This window comes from Corapipo altera, unplaced genomic scaffold (genome assembly GCF_003945725.1).
Source record: "Corapipo altera isolate COAL_440 unplaced genomic scaffold, ASM394572v1 24, whole genome shotgun sequence".
Taxonomy (NCBI): Eukaryota; Metazoa; Chordata; class Aves; order Passeriformes; family Pipridae; genus Corapipo; species Corapipo altera.
The window spans coordinates 1-21,408 of NW_020884903.1; the positions used below are offsets into that span (position 1 = coordinate 1).

General features: G+C 39.3%; 1 protein-coding gene across 1 annotated transcript in view; it reads left to right on the forward strand.

The window, feature by feature from the left end:
* Positions 1-466: 466 nt before the first annotated feature.
* The window catches only part of SMCHD1 (structural maintenance of chromosomes flexible hinge domain containing 1), a 71,613-nt gene continuing 50,671 nt past the window's right edge, over positions 467-21,408 (forward strand). The window contains exons 1-7 of the mRNA XM_027650927.1: positions 467-906; positions 12,478-12,553; positions 13,020-13,181; positions 17,332-17,414; positions 17,511-17,641; positions 18,706-18,820; positions 18,967-19,086. Coding sequence (XP_027506728.1) covers positions 727-906; positions 12,478-12,553; positions 13,020-13,181; positions 17,332-17,414; positions 17,511-17,641; positions 18,706-18,820; positions 18,967-19,086 — 867 coding nt within the window. The 5' untranslated portion in view covers positions 467-726. The remainder of the gene's footprint in view (positions 907-12,477; positions 12,554-13,019; positions 13,182-17,331; positions 17,415-17,510; positions 17,642-18,705; positions 18,821-18,966; positions 19,087-21,408) is intronic.

Consider the following 21,408-nt stretch of genomic DNA (forward strand, 5'->3'; position numbering starts at 1 on the left):
CTGTGCCTTGTGCTCTGGGATGACCCAGACTGAGCAGGGAGGTTGGACCAGATGATCCACTGTGGTCCCTTCCGACCTCACCGTTTCTGTGAAACAACAACGCTGGGACCTGGATTTAATTTAAGGCGCACGAAGCGGGACTTCGCGCCTCCGGGCTGAAGCCAAACTGCCGCACTCACAGCAAGATCCAGCCTGTCCCTCGCACAGCCGCCGCCCGGGGCGCGGCGGGGACGTGCCCGTCCGGTGACAGGAAGGCTCCGGGGGCCCCGCCCGCGCCGCCACCCGCCCCGCGCGCCGGGTCGGTCGCGGCACGCGGTCCCACCGTCCGACCCGCCTGCGCCTCCCGCGGCCGCGCCGGGCGGAGCAGCGCCGACCCCCTGCCCGCTCCCGCCCCGCCCGGCGGCGGCAACGGAAGTGGCGCGAGGCAGAGGGCACCAAATCGTTCCGAGGTCGCGGCGCCAAAGCGGCGCTTTCAGTTCCAGGCCTCTCCCTCCCGTCTGGCCCCACCCCGAACCGCGGGCAGCGCCGCCACGGCCGCCTTCCCTCCGTTTCCCTCCCCTTCCGGGCCTCCGCAGCGACTCCTACCCGGGCCTCCCGCCTGGCTCCGCCTCCTCCTTCCCCGGCCGGGTTGCGCTGCGCCAGGTGGGGGCGCTCGCGGGCGCGGCAGTAGGAGCCGCTGGCGCCGCCATCGCAGCGGGACGGTTTCCGTCCGCTCGGCTCCCCAACATGGCAGCGGCAGCAGGAGGCGGCCGCTCACCTCGCAGGCCGGCGCTGCTGACCCCTCGCGGCAACGGGGACCGCACCGTGTTCCTCTTCGACCGCCGCCGGGAGCAGGCAGACCCGGACGAGAAAGTGCTCAGCTACGGCAAGGACAACTACCGCGCCTTCCGCAGCGCCGTGTGCCAGGTACGCGGCGGGGCGGGCGATGGCGGGCACGGCGGCGTCGAGGCTCCCGGCGGCGCGGGGACCGTGGGGCGGCCGGGGGCGTCGCAGCCTCCGCCGCCTGCCGGGGGGCCGCCGCGCCCTCCGCCTCACCGCCAACTTTGTTGCAGGCACAGGTGGGCGGGCGTGGGGGAGAGCCCGCGGCTGCCCCCTCGGTGTCCCCTCTCCCGCAGGAAGCGGGACGGCAGGACGGGGCGGCGGCGGGAGACGCGCGGGGAGCAGCCCCTGGCGGCGGGCGAGAAAGCCGCGGGAAAGCGGCGGGCGGGCCCCGAGCGCCCCCGCGCGGGAAGCGGCGGCGGCGGGCGCGGTGCTGCGCCTCGGAGGGTGCTGCCAGGAGGGATGGTGTTCCTCGGCCCCCGGTGGGACTCGGTGATCTCAGAGGTCTCTTCCGACCTACTTGAGTCTGCGATTCTGTTTGTGCTGTCCAAGGTGTTGGCGGTAAACGCCAATCGTTTCCCATCCACAGCACAGTGACTGTCTCTCCGAAGCCCCCAGCGGTGACTGCCATTTAAATACTTTGTCTGGCTGGTCCATTGCTTTGTCGCGTGTCCTTTCAGTTTTCTTTTCCTTCGTTTCGCGAAACGAAACGAAACTTATTTCCTCTTCATATCTCGTGGAGGTGGAGATTCCTTTTTGCCTACGGGCTGTTTGCTGTAGTTTGCTGGTGATACCAGTGTGCATCGCCCATCTTCTGTAATGGTTTCGTTTTTTTAGGGAGTAATAAATGTCATAGACCTGTTAGCTGCCTGCATGTTTTGTCTTGTGAAATCCACGGGAAAATAAGCTGTAGATTGCAATAATTTAACCTGATAAAACGTTTATTTTAGTTTCTTTATCCAGTGTGATTTGCACTTTGTTCTTTAGGGTATAAATTATATAGTTCATATATAGATAGAATATAATAAATCTATATTTTATATTTAAATAAATAGAATATTTTTCTATAATATTATACAAGTATAACTTTATGTAATAATTCTACCTGTAATGCATATAATTAATTTCGTGTATAGTAATAAAACATACAATGTATATAATGACAAGAATATGTAAATAGAATGTATAAAATATAACATTAACATATTTATTAAATAATGTAAATAAATAAATATAATAAATGAACAGATAATATAGTATTTAATGTAATAGTTTCCTACTGCAATGGAAACTTTGGGTTATCAATGTCAGCGGGAATAGCTGTCACCTGCTCCTTGCGTAGTTCATCTGTTTCAGTGTCAAAAATGGCATATCCATATTCTGATAGAGGCACTGAATCTGTACTGCTATTTAAGATGGAGTCACCTTCCATGGAAGTGTTCAGAAAATGTGTAGACATGGCTTTTTGCGGTATAGTTTAGTGAGTGTGGTTTTATTTGTTCATGGTTGGACTTGATGATCATGGAGGTCTTTTCCAACCTTTATGATTCTATATGCAGAAGTCACCTGGCTATGGAGTGTTAGCACATTCCTTGGTCTGATCAGCACCACTAAAGTTCAGAAGACTGGAAGAAACAACTAGTGAAATGGAATAAAGAAATTAGTACACTTAATGCAGTGTAACATTCTGAGAAGTCAGACAGTGGGGGTGGGTTCATGGGCTTCTAAAGATTTGTATCTCCTGTGAGAAATTATGAGTATTACATTATTTTCTCCAAGACTTGTCTTAATGGATCCTATCACAACTCTACATAGCAGATGAATTGCAAGAATGCTTCAGAATAATACTTTCAGTAGTCAAGGCAAATATGTGGATGATTAACCCGTGTTTTTTTCTTTTCTTTCTTTTGTAATTAATTGATTGGCTGAGTTTAACACTAATTTGCAATTTGTTATATACAACAGAGCGTTTTCATGATTTTTATATATATGCTGTGCACTCAAGTGACTTGTGTTTCCATGCATCTTCACGATGTTCAGTAGTTCACAGAGCTTTTGGGATATTTGCAGTCTTATACAGAAATAAGCCATCATCACCAGCTGTGACAAATCTTGGGTGCAAACAGCTTCAGGGGTTCGTTGTCTGAAAAGTGTATTGACATTATGAAGGCAGTAATTTGGCACTGGGCAGACTGCTCAGATGTGCAGCATAGTATTCGAAAAGTCTGATGCTGCAAAGCAGACCGTGGTGTGTTTGAATTTGATGCCCATGAAAGTAAAATTTTTCAAGTATAGTTTTTGGCAGTGTTAACACCATGATAGTTGTCAACAGTCCTGTGGTTGTTTTGGGTAATAGAATCTGTGCTCTTATGAAGTTACGCACCAAAATCCTCAAATGATCATTCACTTGGAGAAAAGACTTCTCCAACAATGTGTTGACTGTGTGTAAGTGCAGTCAGAGATGGGTCTGTTACTGCTCGTTTCAGTGTGGTGAGTCTCTGCACCTTGGAGCTTTCATCATCTGACTCTGAAAGGATGCTGAGACAAGTGGTTTGACATGACCAGTAAGTGCTGGTACAGTGAAAAGTGGACAGACAGAGGTCTGAGAAGTTTGATATCTGATGTCTCCCACATCAACAGTGTACAGGTTCTCCTTAGACTTCTGGAAGAACATTCTGGCATCTCAGCGCCCCGGGGAGCTTTGTGCGTTGTGTGTGTTTCTTGGAGTGTTGTACTCCTAAGTTCCCCAATTTGAAAGTTGCAGTTAACTCCTTTAATGAAAAAGATGATGGATAAGTGGGTTCACCTGGCTGGGACAGACTTTCCTCACTTCATGGTGCTGAAAATATGTCAGAGAAGTGATGAAAGTTCAGAAAGAAAAATTCTTTTGTTAAGCAAATTCTCAGTTGATTTTGACTAAGATGAAGTGGATTGTTATATTCATCCTTCTCCAATTAAAGCTGTTAGAGATGATCTGACTGCTTGATAAGGAAAATACCACATGTGTCATAGTGTTGTTCCCACATCTACCATGTCTGGTACCTCAACCTCAACACAGGCTTAGCTTTAAATTGACTTTCATTGGAAGTTTGTCATACAACTGAGTGATCCTGCTATACCAACAAAGGTGCATAGATGTTTTCCAGTCTGCCAGTCTGGGCTATGGGGCTGGTCATGTCTGACAAGGATGCCGGAAATATTAAGCTGTTGGAACTCATCATCATCATCATGGCTAGGCTTCGCAAACTATTTCTGCTGTGAACATCTTCCTGTGGAATAAGAGAATTCCTATGGATATAACTGGATATGTAGGAGTCAAAGGAGAGGGTAAATCTTGAAAAAAAATGTGAAATCAAACCTGACTGCAGTATGTGATGAAGACATGATCTTGGCCTTCTGGTTCTGAGACTTATTGTTTTTGCATAATGCAGAAAGAAGATATTTTCCTGTTTGTGTAGAAAAGAGCTGATTCTACCACTTCAGAGGTCGGTTTAGGCGCTGATGCATGTCCTTGCTGTCTGTTGTCTTATAAAATATGTCTCCATTATTACTGACATATTCTTTATTAATTTTTGAAACTTTTGGGGTATATTTGAAGCAAATATTTTTTTACTGTCCCCTGACAACAAGTTAATGTGTGGCAATGTTGTTGGATGTGGCTTTATATACTGATAAATTAGCTTTTTCATTCTCAGTGTTGGGGGAATATTTAGAAAAAAAAAATCTTATAAAAGAAACTGAAGCATATGTAGTCTTCATTCTCTGTCCTTACGAGGTCAATCCTAAAGCAGAAATCTCCTAATTAAAAGTGATGTTAGCCTGATTATTCCATTTGAGCTCTGTTGAGCATATATGAAGCAGTCATATAATTTCAGTGTGCAGAACCATGAAGTTTTAAAGTGAATAAGTGAATTAAATACCGTGTTTTGTCTCTTCTTGGCAATACCATTGCTTGTGCAACTTCCTGTTGTCTTCTATTAGGTCAATGCCCCACTGCTTGTCTTGATATTTAGAATATAATTCAAAAATAAGTATTGGCGATGAGTAGAATGGAGCTAAACTGTTGATAGCTAATCTTTGATCCCTTACTCACGTTGTCCAGGTACACAGTGAAGCTGGAACACTTCATTTTGTTGCTAAGCTGGCAGGAATCCTTCCAAGCACTTAGACCACAATCCTTTTAAAGCAGAAAGGTGTCTGTGCTGAAAACTGCACAAAAGTTTTGCTGTATGTGAAGGGTTTTTTGAGAGTCTTTGAGGTGAAGTACCAGTCTGAAGAGAGTTAAATGTACTAAGATTAGTGTTACTACTTAAATAGGAGCTGAATACATCTGTAGATGCTTCTTTAATTCTCTTGAAAGTTTTCATCATTGCTGTGACCTCCTTGTGTGAAAAAATTATAGGTCTGTAATCTGTATTGAAAGTAAATATCTGTAATTGAAGTAAATAGTCAAAAATCAGGTATCGCAGTAAAACAATTTTTTTTTGCTTTTAATCTTTTGTCACATCTTATGTTGAGCTTCCCATTATATCCTAACCATCATCATCATCATGATATCCTAACCAGTCTACTTACTATTTAAATAGATTTTTTTTACCAGTCCACACAAATAAATTTCAGTGTCTCAGTAAGCTGAGGCAAAAAAGGATATTCATTAAGATGCAGTAGGGACAATAAGCATAGGTGTAGTAGAAACTTGAGAAATAAATGTACATTTTTGGTGAATATTTGCTTACCAATGCCTAATAAATAATGTATAATTAAATTATCTGGAATTAAAGAAAAAAATTAGCAACTTTGCAAAATTTGTATCACCAAAGAGTAACTGTTAGATGTATTTAGATTACTGACTAAAACATCATTCTGATAAACACTCAGTAGAAGTACTTCCATTCCTAATGATGAAATCAGTCCATCTTAAAATAATTATATTTTTGTATTATAAAGCCTATATTTGTTTACTCAATTTTAGCAATTCTGTATAACCAGAAATTAAAAATAGATACATTTTAAATGTACTGTGCATACACAAAGCAAATTTTTCCTTGATTTTTAAAGAAACTGTTGCAGGTACTATAAGATATATATATATAAGATGCAGCAACATTGTAAGTTTTTTCCAAAACTGTCACATTGTATTTCAGACTTCACTGAAATTCTTGTGTATAGCATCTCTGCGGACGTTTTGGTGGGAAGAAGGATGAAGTTTGCATACCTTGGTACACTTAGATACTGCTTTATGGTGTGGTGATTGATTTGGAAAGCTGCGTGGCCTTTAAGTTCTTGGTCAAATTTGAGTGTTGGCAATACAGTCAGATGCAGAATATCTGCACTCTTTATGATTGGTTACCCAAGTGAAGCTTTTAGATGCAACTGAGTACTTTTTGCTTTTGAAGAGCAAAATTCTGAATTCTTGTTACTTTAACAAGTGGTGCCATACAAAGTATTTTGGTGGTGGAAGCTTACACTGAGTTGATGTCAAAATTTTGGGCGATAGCTGCGCTCATGAACATTTCTGATTGTGCTTTTAGACACAACAGTTTGTGAAGGTCTCATGGAAGTTACTGTGGTTGTCTAGAGTCAGAATAAGTCTAGTAATGACAGCACAGCTCTTTGCAGACATTCTAGGGTCCCAGGCTTCTTTCTGCTAGTTATAGTTGCAAATCTTGAAGAGATGTCTGAGTTAACAACTGTTCTGGACAAAATTTTATAGATATATGCTTGCGGCTTCTGTAGCTGTCCCGTGTTGTGCAATTTCCCTCTCTTCTTTTTCTCTCTGGTTTTCAAAAAAAATATGGTAAAGCTTTAAGATACCTCATAAAATTTTATTATATTACTGTATCTATTACATAACAACTTTCTAAGTGTTTCTTTTGAACCATCTGTTCAATTATTAACATTTTTCATTGATTACTTTTTGTAAATATTTAGAAACATATCAATGGAGCTTCTCATAGTAGTGAAACTTTTAAGTAGGACAGAGGACAAGGCCCCTCAAGTTCTGCAAATACTGTAATTTGATCTTTAGATGGAGATGGCTCTGTCAATAAAGGATGGTTGAAAAATATTATAGAACATTAGTGTTCACTGCTAGTTTCTGTCTGTAGGTTGTCTCTAGTGACCATCTGCCCAGAAGATACTGGCTCCTGTCTGTTCTTCTATTTCTGTAACATACAACTTTTTGAACTCCATGAAATGCTTAGAAATAATTTCGGTCTTTTTTTGTTTGTTTGTTTCAACTGCTTTTTTAGAGACTTTTGGATCCCCTTTTTGTTGGTGTCCAAAGATGTTATATATTAAGTTTGTGTTTGGATATTCGGGAAGATCAATCGTGTTATGATTAGAGATGATTGTTATCATACTTGCCTTGCTACCATGAGTGCTTAGCCCCAGATCCTTGATAACAGATTGTCAGCAGAGTGTCATCATGTTGAAACGAATTGACCTAAGAGTGGACTGGAAAAGTTTATTTGATTAGCATTTTTAAGAGTTTGGTACAGTTGTTCCAACTGACTTCCAGCAAGGTCTTTGTCTCCACTTAATCTTTTTATATCTTAGTTTTTGTATTTGTAATTTGTAATAATTTTGTATTTATTAATTACCTCTAATATATCTGGTTGTATGAATAATTGAGAGACAATACAAATATCTCAGTATCCATAAGCATTACTGAAAGACAGTTCTTGGTTTGAAAGTCTGTGATTTGAGAGTGAAATCCTTTTCTGTAAATGTGTACTACCATTTCATCCATTTGTTGCTATATAAAATCTCTCAATTTGGACTGGTAACTCTTTTTGATGTGGCATAAAGTGGGATAGCTAACTGATAAATGTATGTTGTTCAGATGGCAACTTGGCAAATAGTGTGGGATATTTAGTTAATCCCATGCAAAGTTACAGAATGCTACAGGCCTCTCAGAGTTTGAATTGGCTTCATTTTTCCAGATTCCAGAACAAGTTTCTGCAAAGGAGCTGCTCGATCAGTGTGAAATACTGAAAAAGCTGTATTGGTTTTTTTTGTAATGTTGGGTAGCTAAGTAACTATCTATGAAGGACAGCATTGAAAATGACATTGCGAGATTTCTTTACATTTAACTGATACAATTCAGGTCCCCTTTAGTAGTTTTGTGTTGGCAGTACAGTTCTCTTAGCCAGAAAAATATTTCTGGGCTAGATGCCGCTTGGAGGAAGATAACTGTGGCTGTTAAGTCTCATCAAGCTCTGGGATCAGTTCTTCACATCATTCTTATGCATCTGCCTGCTAAGGTCGGTTACTGTAGAAGGAGACAGCATTTTAAGGGTGCAGAAGTTGCTTATTGTAGGAAACAACTTTGTTTTGGAAAAGTTTGGATTGCCAGGGGTTAAATGTCTTCTATAAAGATACTGTAGTTTTGATTTCACTGTTTGACCTCTGTCTTAATGGAGTGTTCCATTCCTTCAGTTTGAAAAGTCACCACCAGAAATTATTATTCTATGGTAATAGACTGTAGGACCAGAAGAAGCAGACCAATGATTCTGTGTTTACAGCATGTTATTTCTCCTTCACTTACCACTGCAACCCTATTCATGTGACTGCAAACTGTGGCGATACACACAAAGTTACATATTTGCTTGCTGAACACCTTTTCCAAGGCAGATAGTAAATCTGGAGGTGAAATATATGTTAACTTTATGTTAAGTGTTTTAGTTGGCTTTGTACCCAGGTAAGCCTTGCTGTGCAGGTGCAGATAAAGTAGCAACAAAACTTGGTTTTGTGCTTATGTGCTAATATGTGGAAGAGAAAAGAAATGGAGGTCTATTTGAAGGAGTCTTTGCTACTGAGGAGTTATCTGTGATTTTTGGGCTTGTATTTTGTTTTGAATTTGGTTTTCTTTTTAGTTTGTAAAGAAAACCTGTGACTGAAGCAAGTACATAAATTGAACCTTGCTTCTTGATTCAGATTAAGGGGTTAGAGAGATCACAGTTCACTCACACTTTCATGTATCTTACCTGTAAATTGATCTGCTGAGAGCTTGTTGGGCACGGGGCATTCATGTGGCTGTCTCAAACTCTTTTAGCAGTATACTAATCTCATGTCATAAATAGCTACCAACAAATTGAGAGCTATTAGCTTTATTTATTTAGCATGAAGCATAGATGATGCTCCAGACTGAACCTTCAGCTTATAAAGAGTGCATTTCTTTTGTTTGTACAAAGACAACTTCTTTTCCTTAGGTACCATTCCATGGGTGTAAGGACTGGTATCCTGCCATGTGTAAAACAGGCTTGACTCAGGGATTTTTTTTCTTAATTTGACTTACTGCCAATTAACACAAATTTTTGCTTATTGATTGAGGGGGCAGTTAAACACTTAGGTAAATGCTCTTCCTTCTTCTTCTCCAAGCTCATCTTTTGTCATAAACCTTTTTTTCCCCCCTTCCTAGTCTAAGCTACCCTTGTTTTCCCAATACACAACGCTTGGTCAATCCCAATTCCTTTGGTGATGCAACAGGTGGTGTGAGAGGTCAGGGCCATTTACAGGGCTTTATTCTGCTTTTGCTCCTCCTCCATGCTTTTTACTGTTTTTTTTTCCACTATGGAGTGTTGTCCATAGGCCACAGCCTTGTGAGAGTAGGAAGACAGAGAAGGGAAGTTACCTGCCCTGACACGGGTCCTCCATGGGCCTCAGTGCCTTCGGGGCCATCCCTGCTCTGGTGTGGAGAACATGGAGGTCCCTAGCAATGTGTCCTCTGCATCTCCTCTATTCTTTCTCATTTGTCTCTTCTGTTTCTACCCTGATAAGTTTGAGCAGGAGCATCATGTGCCCTTCTGGTTGAAATCTGGATGTGTAGTTTGAGAGCCATCTGGCACTGGTCATGACTGGCTCAGGACAGTTGATGGCCTCCTCTCGCACTGATCACCCCTACAGCTTTCTGGCATCAAAGCCCTGCAGCGTACTCTCAGTGTGGTTTAGCAACCAGTTTGGCTTTTAGTCAACAGCTATGGTTGTTTTCCCAGAATATTCAAATTTTGGTTCATTGATATAATTATACTTTTTAGGTTTTAGTTGGCCTTCTTCCTCTTCTGTATGCACATAGCTGTTAATCTTTGTAACATTTTAACTCTTGCGTTTGCATGTAGTGATCATATGTAACCAATAGCTTAGGGATCCCTGCCTTTTCACACATCTACCTCTCCTAGCTTGTGGATTAATTTGAAGGTTGTCTCTTTTTTCCTTGAAGTCTTTTCTTTTCTATCCAAACAGATAAAATCTTTCTGCTTAACTGTTTTAACACAGTAACCTCCAAACATGCTTTCATCGTGAACGTGCAGAAGCATTTCTGAGTATAGTGATTGTATTGTGCTCTTCGAGATTTTGGTGACACAAAAAGCTAGCTTGTGGTCATGCGTCTAGACAGTGATTATAGAATAACCAACAGATTAAGAATCTGAATGTACTGTTATTAAGTGAATTTTATCAAGTTTTGTGCATTGTCAGTGCTTATTTGGAAAAGGGCACAATGCTTAGGCTGAAAAGGGCTCAGCAGGTAAACCTGAGCTTCTTAGGAAGTCAACAGAAGATATCATGTTGTCTCTTACATGCACAAATCTTAGCGAGAAATGAAACATTTGCCCAAATGTTGTTTATCAGAATCAAATGAAACGTCATCAACTGTGCAAGTAAAGTACCCAATAGATTCACTTTAATTCAGCAATGACCAGCTCATCTGGAGACCGTATCCTCATAATGGGACAGCTGTGCAGCCATCTCACTGCTGCATGGCATAGTGGGAAGGGACAGGGGCTGGGATAGCGAAGAGTGCAGGACAGAGGGAAAGAGGAAGTAGAAGTAGGTCTTATATAGAAGTGAAGCATTCAAACTGAGAAATCTTCTAAGCTGGCCAAAGCTTACAAAGCAGATGGCCTCTTAAATTATGGCATGGACAAGAAAAACAGATTATCTGCAGTTAGAACTGCTAAACTCAGTCCATGAACCTGCCTAGTATCTTATCATGAAATGAAAAGCATTTGGAGTGAGGTGGAAAGGGCCTGCTGCCAGTGGACACCCAAGAGGTGCTGAGCTCAACCAAGAAATAAAAGTGTAGCTCTGCCTATGAGGCTCACCTATGGAGTAGGGGAGAGAAGCAGGAGGAGGCTGCCCCTGTTCAGGCAACAGGCGGCTGTCTTGTGCAAGCACTACCCCTCCTAACTTCTTGCTGCCTTAAATGCTGCACTCTTCATAAGGTTTTGAGAGCAGAAGAGCTTTTGGGTGGTTGAGAAAACAGGGAAGCTGTAATTACAGCCAGAGGGAAAGATGCTTATCTGTGCTTTCAGTGTAAAACTCTACAGTTATTCTATATTAACCACTGACCTCGAATGGCACAGTAGAATGTTAGCTTTCTAGTATCCATATCCTTTGTTGCTTACTTTCCTTGCTCTGAGCAATTTAATATTTTTTCCTATGCAGATTTTTCATGTGGAAATTTGTGTAGTGTGAGAGGTTGACTTCAAGTGATTTGAATGTAGAAGAGTTAAAAAGTGTGATTACTCCAGGTTCTTAAGTCTGAACATCAGTCTCTTTATGTCATCTCTGTTTCACTTACACCAAGTGCTATGATAAATTTGACAATTTTGCTAATTTTGCTGATGGATAATAAATATATTTTTAACATGGTCACCATTGGGGAAAGAGTAACTGAAATATGAAAAGCAGGCTTCTAATGGAACCTCAAGCAGTGTTTTAAAAGTATTTTCATGAGTCAGAGTACTAGGGATGGAAAGAAAGAGGTATGGGAAATGATGAGGGCAAACTGCTGCAGAGAACTCCAGAGTTTCAGGGAAGAATATCTAAAAGTGCATAAAGCACCTGTCTGAGCTGTGACTGCAGGACTGAATGGGTTGATGGAGTTTAATGAGACTAGATCTGACTTTTTCTTGAGTTTCAAAGGCCCAGAAAGACAGGAGAAAATACAGATATTTAGTTTATTATTTTGAGAAAGAGATTAATGTTGAACATCAGGGTGCAAAAATAGGGGCAAATGCAGAGGCATTTAAATGCATGTAGAAAGCAGGATAAAAAGTCAAAAACTACAGTAACATATTCAAAATTTGGAGGCATCAAAGTGGCAAAGTTGTTTAGGTTCAGAAGAATAAACTTCAGTGTTTTAGTGGTAAAGAATTTTTCTGAAAGAAATCTATTATTTTTTTAAATGTATGATATAATTGAAGAACATAGACTTTAATATATATCCAATGTTAAGAAATACTAGGTTGGTTTAGTATCTTGAAACAGTGCAGTTAAATATGGGACACCCTCTATTGCTGTTGTAGGTGCAGCCTGAAGTAGAGCTGTTCATTCTTGTTCTTCAGCCCCCAAGGTGATTACCTTTAAGACATTTCCTCCTTCTGACAATTGCTATTGCTCACTAGAGCATATTTTAAGCAGGTGAAAAACAACTCTAGTACAGACAGATTTGGCTAAGCTGAGAAGGCAAATGAAGTTAAGTTCTGGATTTGAACTGTGTTCCAGGAGTTAGTACAGGAAAAGTATTTGATCACTTCTCAGTAGTTTGTGACAAAGTAAATAGACCACCTTTTTTTATTATTTGTTTGTTTTAATTTCTCTGAATCTTTTTGGAGTACTTAGTTGTCATAACTGAATACCCTTCAATTTTTATAGGCATTCGGCATAGCTACTGATGAAAAGTTTGTTATCACCACAACAAATAGGAAGGAAATTACAGAAGACAACTTCAGTAAGTATCTTAGATGGCAAAATAATTACAGCTATTTCTTATATTGATTGTCAGGATCGCGTGATGATTGTTAATGCTCTGTGACACGAAATAACGCAATAGCGAACTGAAAGTACAAGTCCTGTAATAGTTTGCCAAGAATTGTTACAAAGGTGACTTTCACAAGCAAGTTTTCGACAACTACTTGCTAGTATGAAAGACAGTTATGCTAAGTAATTTTTTTACTGTCCATTACAGATTCTGTAAATGATAGGGAATAGTGGCATGTATGTAGCTATCACCTGAGAAAACCTGCATTATTAAGCTTGGAAATGTGAAAAGATATTAAATTAAATGTTGTTGCTAAATGCTGAGCAGGTAATGCCTAACAAAATATAGAGATTACCTGAGGGTAAACCAGTACTGGTTTTGAGAGCAGAATTTGTAGTGCTCTTCAATATAACCTTGTATTTCATCTTCATTGCAGGCGAACTTGTTCAAGATGGAGTCACTTTATATCTGCTGCAGTCAGTTGATCAAATGTTGCTTTTGGCAACCAAGGAACGAATTGACTTCCTGCCCCACTATGATACACTTGTCAAAAGTGGCATGTACGAGTACTATGCCAGCGAAGGGCAAAATCCTCTGCGTAAGTAGTTGCCAAGATAATCGTGTTTAAACGGTGTTTGTATGAATGTAATGTGGTTATAACTAAGAGTTAAATTTAGTTTAACTTTTAACTTTTAGTTATAGCTGGTGAAAAAAAAGTCTTAACTGTAAAAAAAAACTATGTTTCTCATGCAAATTTTTCTTTTAAAAATGAATTAAAGTGGCCATGTAATAATCCAGATTTATAAAGGTATCTCCTCAAATACTTCTTAAAGGAGTTTGAATATTTTAGAAGCAAAATAACTGTAGCCTGAATAATCTCCTGGATGTCATCCAGACAGGGTGCATTTGTGTTATCAGGTTTTTGTCTCCTATACTAAACAAAAGAAACTTTGTGTTTGAATTTGGTGAACAGTTTTTCTATGAGCTACTGTAGAATTTTGTGTGCCCTCCCGTCGGGAGTTCTACAGGGCTTAACTTACCAAAAAGAGCAAGTATTCATTTTAAAAGATGCTACTTTAATTAGTTTTTATCTAACTGGTGTATTAAATATGTAACCAGCATTTTGTATTGTTTTATGGAAAAAAATAATTTCTGTTTATGGCTTCTGTGAAAATTCTGTCTGTGGCTATGATTACTTTTTAAGTATGTACTTCTTAGGTACAGCACATTCAAAATTGTGCAGAAAAAAATGCAACTATCAAGACTCAAGCATGATACCATTCCCACTGTGATTTCTGTTTTAAAACAATATTGACATCTATAAATAGCAAATATATTTTTAAGGACCAGTCTCCTTTTTCCCCTTTCCTCTTTCTGCGCTTCGTTTGTTCCCTGCTGCAATGAAGACGCTGTTTTGGTTCAGGTTTGGGGGTACTGTGCTCAAAGTACACTGACAGTTTGGTCAGTGATGTGTGTATCCCTGTGCACGGGAATTGCTATATTAGACCACCCAAAGCATTCTGTTGAGATCTGTGCTTTGTTCTTGCCAGCAGCCATTAGTGGACCTGTTGCTCACCAGCACAGAGGAGCCTACTGGAAGGGTCTAGAGGGGTAGTAGCCTGATCTGTACTGATCACACCCTGGTGGAATTCATGATCTCAATGAATATAGGCTAGGTGAAAAGTATAGTCAGGACTCTAAACCTTAGGAAAGCAAACTTTCAGTTGCTTAGGGGCAGGGTGGATGGGACACCCTGGGAAACAGCCCTTGGGGATAAAGGAGTAGAAGAGAGCAACTATTTAAAGACTTTTTTTCTCTTTGAGCATAGGAACTATTGATTTTCATGTGCAAGAAATCAGGCAAGGAAGACTAGTATGTCTGAGTAAAGACCTCCTGGTCAAACTAAAACACAAGAGGGAAATGCATAGACAGTGGAAGCAGAGACATGAATACTGGGAATAATACAGGGATACTGCCTGGGAATGTAGGGATGGGATCAGAAAAGCTAAGGCACAGGTAGAGCTAAATTTGGCAAGGAATGTGAAAAGAATGATAAGGATTTCTACAGATACATTAAAACACGATGACAAAAGAAATTGTACCCTCAATAAATGAAATGGGGGGGGGAGGGGTCTAGTGGCAACTGGCATGGAGAAAACTGAAGTACTAAACAATTTTTTGCCTGTGTTTTCACTTTCGGTTGCTCCTCCCACAATCTTGAGTCCCTGAATCTAAAGGCAGGGACTGGGGGAAGGATATTCCCATTCATCAGGGGAGAAGATCAGGTTCAAGACCATCTGAGGAACCTAAATATACAAGTCCATGGGACCCATGCAATGCTTCCCAGAGTCTAGAACTGTCAGATGTAGTCAGCAAGCCATTCTCAATGATATTTGAAAAGACCTGACAGTCAGGCAAAATTTCCAGTAGCTGGAAAAAGGGAAACATCACACTAATTTTTAAAAAGGAGTACTGTGGGAACTACGAACTGCACTTGGGTCAGAGCAATCCCCAGTATCAATACAGACTGGGGGCTGAATGGATTGAGAGCAGCCTTGTCAAGAAAGACTTGGAGGTACTGGTCAATCAAAAAGTTGGACGTGAGCCAGCAATGTGTACTTTCAGCACACAAAAACCCAATCATATCCTGGGCTGTGTAAGAAGTAGTATGACCACCATGTCAAGGGAGATGAATCCTCCAGCCATACTCTGCTCCTGTGAAACATCCACCTGGAGCACTTTCACCCAGCTCTGTGGCCCCTAGCACAAGGCAGAGCTGGACCTAATAGAGCATGTCCAAGGAGGGCTGTAAAGATGATCAGAGAGCTGGAATACCTCTCCTGTGAAGACATGTTGAGAGTTGTGGTTGTTCAGCCTGGAGAAGAGAAGGCTTTGTGGAGACCTTATTGCAGCCTTCTAGTACTTAAAATATGTTTATAAGAAAAATGGGAAGATGCTTTTTACCAAGGCCTGTAGTGACAGGACGTGGCATAGTGGTTTTAAACTGAAAGAGAGTAGATATAGATGGAACATAAGGAAGAAATTCTGTACTGTGAGGGTGATGAGACACTGAAACAGGTTGCCCAGAGAAGCTGTAGCTGCTTCATCCCTGGAAATGTTCAAGGATGGAGCTTTGAGCAATGAGATCTAGTTAAATATGTCCTTGCCCGTGGCCGAGGGGTTGGAACAACATAATCTTTGAAGGTCTCTTCTGGCCTAGACGCTGAACTCACTGGTTAAAAGCTGTGTTTTTCCATACATGATGGAAACTACAAGAAAAATAAGAGCAAAAGCAGTAGAATGAGATACTTCTCTGTTGTGAATTTATCAGTGTTGCTGATGATGCTAAACTGGATGGTGAGGTAGACAGATCAGGAGAGAGCTATCTTGGAAAGAGACCTGGACAGGTTGAAGCACTGGGCAAGCAAGAACAGTGTGAAGTTTAACTGGGCTTTGCCTGTCAGTGTTTGCAGATCTAGATAATGAAAATTTCTTCACATTTTGCTGTAGTTCAAAATAATTTTAAACTTATGTTTGGTCCGTTGGACAGTATCACCAGCATACATTTGCTGTTTTCTCTCCGTGAATACAATTACCCCAAAGCTTGAAACAGACTTATTGATGAATCAGAGAAGTGATCTAAAGATGGAATCTCAATGTTGTCTTTTTGAAGTGGGTTGATTTTTCTTTTTTTTTTAGTAGTACAGCAAACTTTTCTACTACTGAAGGAATGGTAAACTTTTTGCAGTATTTTCCTCTGTTGTGTTATTACTAAAACAGTTTGCTACAGTGGTTTTAAGTCATCATTCTCTCTTAAAGAGTGAACAAGCTTCAGGTGTTTATGAGAAACTTTTCATATGCATTTATGTCAGTTCTTGAACTTGTCTGTACTCTGCAATAGGTGACAGAGAAAAAAAGGATTTGTGCTCTGAGTGCACTGAATGTATTCATATTGCTACCACAGAAGCTTTTAAAATGGCCCAAAAGTTGTGGTGGTCATAAGTCTTCTTGTGATTGTAATTCTGCAATCATAAAGAGATTACAATGATCAAGACTACAAACAGAATAATTTTTAGATCCACTTCTGTAATGACATTACTGGTATATATTTTTTCTAATGTGTTACTATTTCTTGCTCTTGGAGACCATACTGAGGTATTTTGTGAAATTCCGCAACATACCAGTAATTCAGATTTGCAAGCTAGCTATGTTAAACTGTCTACTTTTGTTTGTTTTGTACTAGAATTGACTGTTAGAGCAAATAGCAGTTTTGAGTTTGTGTAAGTGTACTGCAGCTGATTCTCCTTATTTGCCACATATCTAAGGCCGTGCTTAACCAATTTCACGTATTGCTGAAGGACCATTATTCTTTGATATGGAATAGTAAGTATGGATCACATAACTGATGCTCAACTGCTGTTGTTCACAATGAAGAAAGTTGCAAAAAAATGTAGAACTCTTTTTATACTTCAAAAACAACTTGAGGGAAAATGCCACATGCTTCAGTGTTGATGCATGGTACTAATACTCAAGGGATTTCTTTTACATGTCTGAAGTGTATGGCCAGTATAACTTGCACCTTGCACTGTAGCATTCTGAAGAACCTTGTAAATTGCAGGAAATAAAACTTTCTTTTTAGAGAGTCTGGATGGAAATGTGTTCCTTAAGGCTAAGTGAATAGTTAAGGTAAGTGGGTGTCTGTTTTCTGACTCCTATTTAATAGGGTTATGTTTCTTCAATTTCTTTAGCATTTGCCCTTGCTGAGTTGATTGATAATTCTCTGTCAGCTACATCCCGAAATACCGGTATTCGGAGCATACAGATAAAATTGGTAAGATGGAGATATTCTACCTTTTTTAGGTGTAGTTCACATTATCCCTTTTTATTGGTGCTCCTTGTTAAGTTGTGTTGGTTTTTTTCCCCTCAGTTATTTGATGATTCCCAAGGAAAACCAGCTGTTGCTGTGATCGATAATGGAAGTGGAATGACTTCTAAACAGCTTAACAACTGGGCTGTATATAGATTGTCAAAGTTTACAAGACAAGGTGACTTTGAAAGGTTAGAAAGTTTTAAATATTTCTACAACCATTAACAAACTGCAAAGGTTCACAAAATACCCCTTTAAGACATAACTCTGTACCAACACTTAGCTAAAATCTGTCATTTTATGATTACATAATTAGATTTATACTTTTTGTAGGTAGGAAGTAGAGAAGCTTCATAATATGAAACTGCTCTTCTGATCTTATGGTGTACTGTGTGAATATTCGGATAGAATAGTAAATGTGAGGATGAGAATTACAGCCTCAGTCTTTTCATCTGAGTAACTACTGTAAAAAGTAGTGGGCCAGTGGAAAGTGGTAATACGGTTAGTGGAAGGTTTTTTGCATTGGAAGCATCTCCAAATAAAATAGCAAAATCTTTCGAACATCTGGAGATAAGTGCATAAAAAGTGGTTCTGGGTCATATGTAAAGAAATTCACTGCTTTTGAAATTGCTGCAGGTGAGTTCAGTAACAGTGGAAATGTACAGCATTCTAAAGCTACAGGTTTAAACTGTGGGTTGCTACCGTTCAAAGGGAGTGTATGTGCAGATTATAACAGGTTAACCTCTACACCTTTTTTTCATTTGGGACTGCTATGATTTAAAAATAGATGTTTGTCCTAAACTAGGTAAGACTGTTCAGGCTGACTTGAGAGACTTGGAATTTAATTACTGATAGCATATGCTGTCTTTCCAAGCCTGCAATTAATGGTTGGTTGGCATTATTTCCCATTTTGACTTAAAAGTACTTTTATGAAAGGATGCTGTCAGAAGGGTCAGGCTTGCTTTCTAAGCATTTTCATTTGAATAAGATTTAGTTTGTGAGAAGGGACAGAAATGTTTTATAAGAGGACTTAGAAAAATACTTATTTGGTCATCATTCTTTCAGAAAGAATACATCAAGAATCTTAGGCACATACATTTTAATATTACAGTTTTAATAGGTCTAAATTTGAGGATTTTTTAACAAGGTGAAAGCAGGAAGAATTTAATATAAGCTATTTAGATCAGAAGTTTCATTGTTTTTTTTACATTACTTTTGTCTTGAGAAAATTTATTAAGGGCACTTTTTTTCTCAGTGATCATTCAGGATATGTACGCCCTTTGCCAGTGCCTCGTAGTTTAAATAGTGATATCTCTTATTTTGGAGTTGGAGGCAAACAAGCAGTGTTCTTCGTTGGACAGTCTGCCAGAGTAAGTAAATGTCTGTCTTTATTTTAAAACATTTTTATATAATCAGATTGTTATTTCCTAGCTTTTAATCACAGCATTAAACTATTTTATTATGTTCATTTTAAGTCTAATTTTGATTTTAAATGCTTTTTCTTTAATAAAATCAGATGATAAGCAAACCTGCAGAATCTCAGGATGTTCATGAACTTGTCCTTTCTAAAGAGGATTTTGAAAAGAAGGAGAAACACAAAGAAGCAATATATACTGGTTTCATTCGAAACAGAAAGGTAAATAGCCTTAATACTTTCTCCTTTTTAATTGAAAGCCTTTCCCAGGTTAACGTGATTTAACTATATAATATTTATGTAATACTTATCTGAGGATATCTTCATCTTATTGAATCATTTTCACTCTGGAGTGTAAAAGGAAATAATGGGAAACTTGAAGACACTGTATCATAAGGCTTCATTTCTACGTGTTTCTGTTTTCTTTTGTCAGTTAAAATTAAGGGACAGAAATGCCATATATTTAAAAATACTTTTCTAAGCACAGCAATTTTTTTATTATGTATGAAACATAAAGAAAATGTGTGTTCTTTGAAATAGCAATGAATAAATTAGGGAAACAAATTGTGTATGTAGAAATTTGTAGAACTAACTTCTTCTGGGAGAGAAGTCCAGCCAGATCAACAAAACCGAGTGGTTTTACAAATATTCATTATTTTGTAAAATAAGTGAACTATTCAGCTGAAAATTAAGATGAACTGTCCTGATGCTTTTCATGAAGAGGAAAAACTTGAGCGAAAAAGCTGTTAGATAAGGAGGAAGACTGAAAAGAACTGTTCTTTGGATATTTTTGAGCAAGGTGGTAAAGGCAAAGAACATAGCTAAGGGTGCAGATGGGAGGCAGAGTGGGTGCTGTGTGTGACAAGGTAATCAGACCTTAAGCCCATATGAAATGGGATATATCAGTGTTCTTGGCCTTTTATATGGGTGAGAAAGGAACAGGAGATGAATAAGGTTTTTATCGTGCCAATCTTGGGTCAGTGACTTGAAACAAAAAATGAATTGTCAGGGTTTTGTTTTTAATCTCTGTACAATATTGTTGAGAAGGTAGAGTCACAAAAATAGACACTATTTTTGTAAATAAAATAGTCTGCTTTTATTTTATTTTGAAAATAAAAGCAGACAAAATCAGCTTTTTTGTAGAGGACACAAATGCTTTCCCTCCATATTTAATATTAAAAAGGTGTAAGTTGGAGGAAAGTAGCTGAAGGAGGTGTGTAGATACTACTAAAGGTGGTACAAGAAGGTGGTGCAATCAACTGTTGGAAAAGTTGTGGTGATAATATAAAATTAAAGTTGACACAGTTAAAAAATGTAAGTAAAGTTCTATTAGAAGAAAAAAATAACTTGTAACTATCCAAGAGAGAAGAGATGATGTGAAGACCTCAAGTAATAGAAATGAGATGTGAAGGTAATGGATAGATAACTTGGGTTTAGGAATTTTTTTGCCAATCATTGAAATACCTAGGCCAGTTAATTATAGCAATGTGAAATAAAGTGTGCAAATTTGTCTCTTCAATGACATGAAAAATGATCTGCGCTGCACATAGGTGAGCAAGAGAATGCTATGGCAGAAATAGAAGTTGTAATGGCTTACTAGGGTGAGAAGAATAATTGAGTCTTTGAGGCATTGAGTTGGCAAAGGAAGTTACTTTTGCAAAGAAATCAAGATGTAATCAATATCAAACATAAGGCATTGTAGAACAAGGCCAGAACACTGAAGAGAAGTGGCACTGATGGCACCCCAGCTGATCATCTTCTCTCAAGGGATAATAGTCACCTGTCTTTACTGCACTCACTTCCCTGGACCATTTAATATTGCCAATAAGTAAATAGTACTTTTCTAGTTGAGATGGATGCTAAGAATGTAGGGGAAAGTGCCATGGTAGTTTATTCTCTTGGTTAAGGAGAGGTCTTTGATTCCCTGAGAAAAGCAAGTCTTAATAGAACACCCTTGATTAATTATTTCACCACCTATGGGCAGGTAAGGCATGTCTCCTTTCATGACTTAGTGATGTGGGTTTTGCCTGCTTTCCTGCAAAACGAGGCACGAAGCTGCATTTGCTACAGCTTATCTTCTCAGTTGTACCAATTGTTTGCAATGACTGTAAAGATCTCAATCTTTGTTTTAAAAATAGCTTCTTTTCTGTATGTAACAAATGTAAAGGAGTATCCATTGGTCCAGCATGAAGCATGACATCAGCCACTGTGATTTTATGCAGCTTAGAAACCTGTCATAAGAGTAAAGTGCATCCATCCAGGAAAAGATAACTAGTAGCTTCCATAATTGAGAATTTCTGTTTCTGTGAGATACTATTGCATATTTCATCCGGAAATTCACCATTTCTTTTTTACAGCAAAAGCGTGTTTCTTCCACTTCAGTTTTTGTTATAGAAAGCAACCTGCTTTAAAAGCAAATAATTTTTTTCTGGCTTTGTTTTCTTAAAAAAGACTTCATGTGTTATACGTATAATAGTCCCATTTGATGGATGAGAACATGGATATCCCACAGTGTCACATTAAACATGATTAAATCCATTTCTA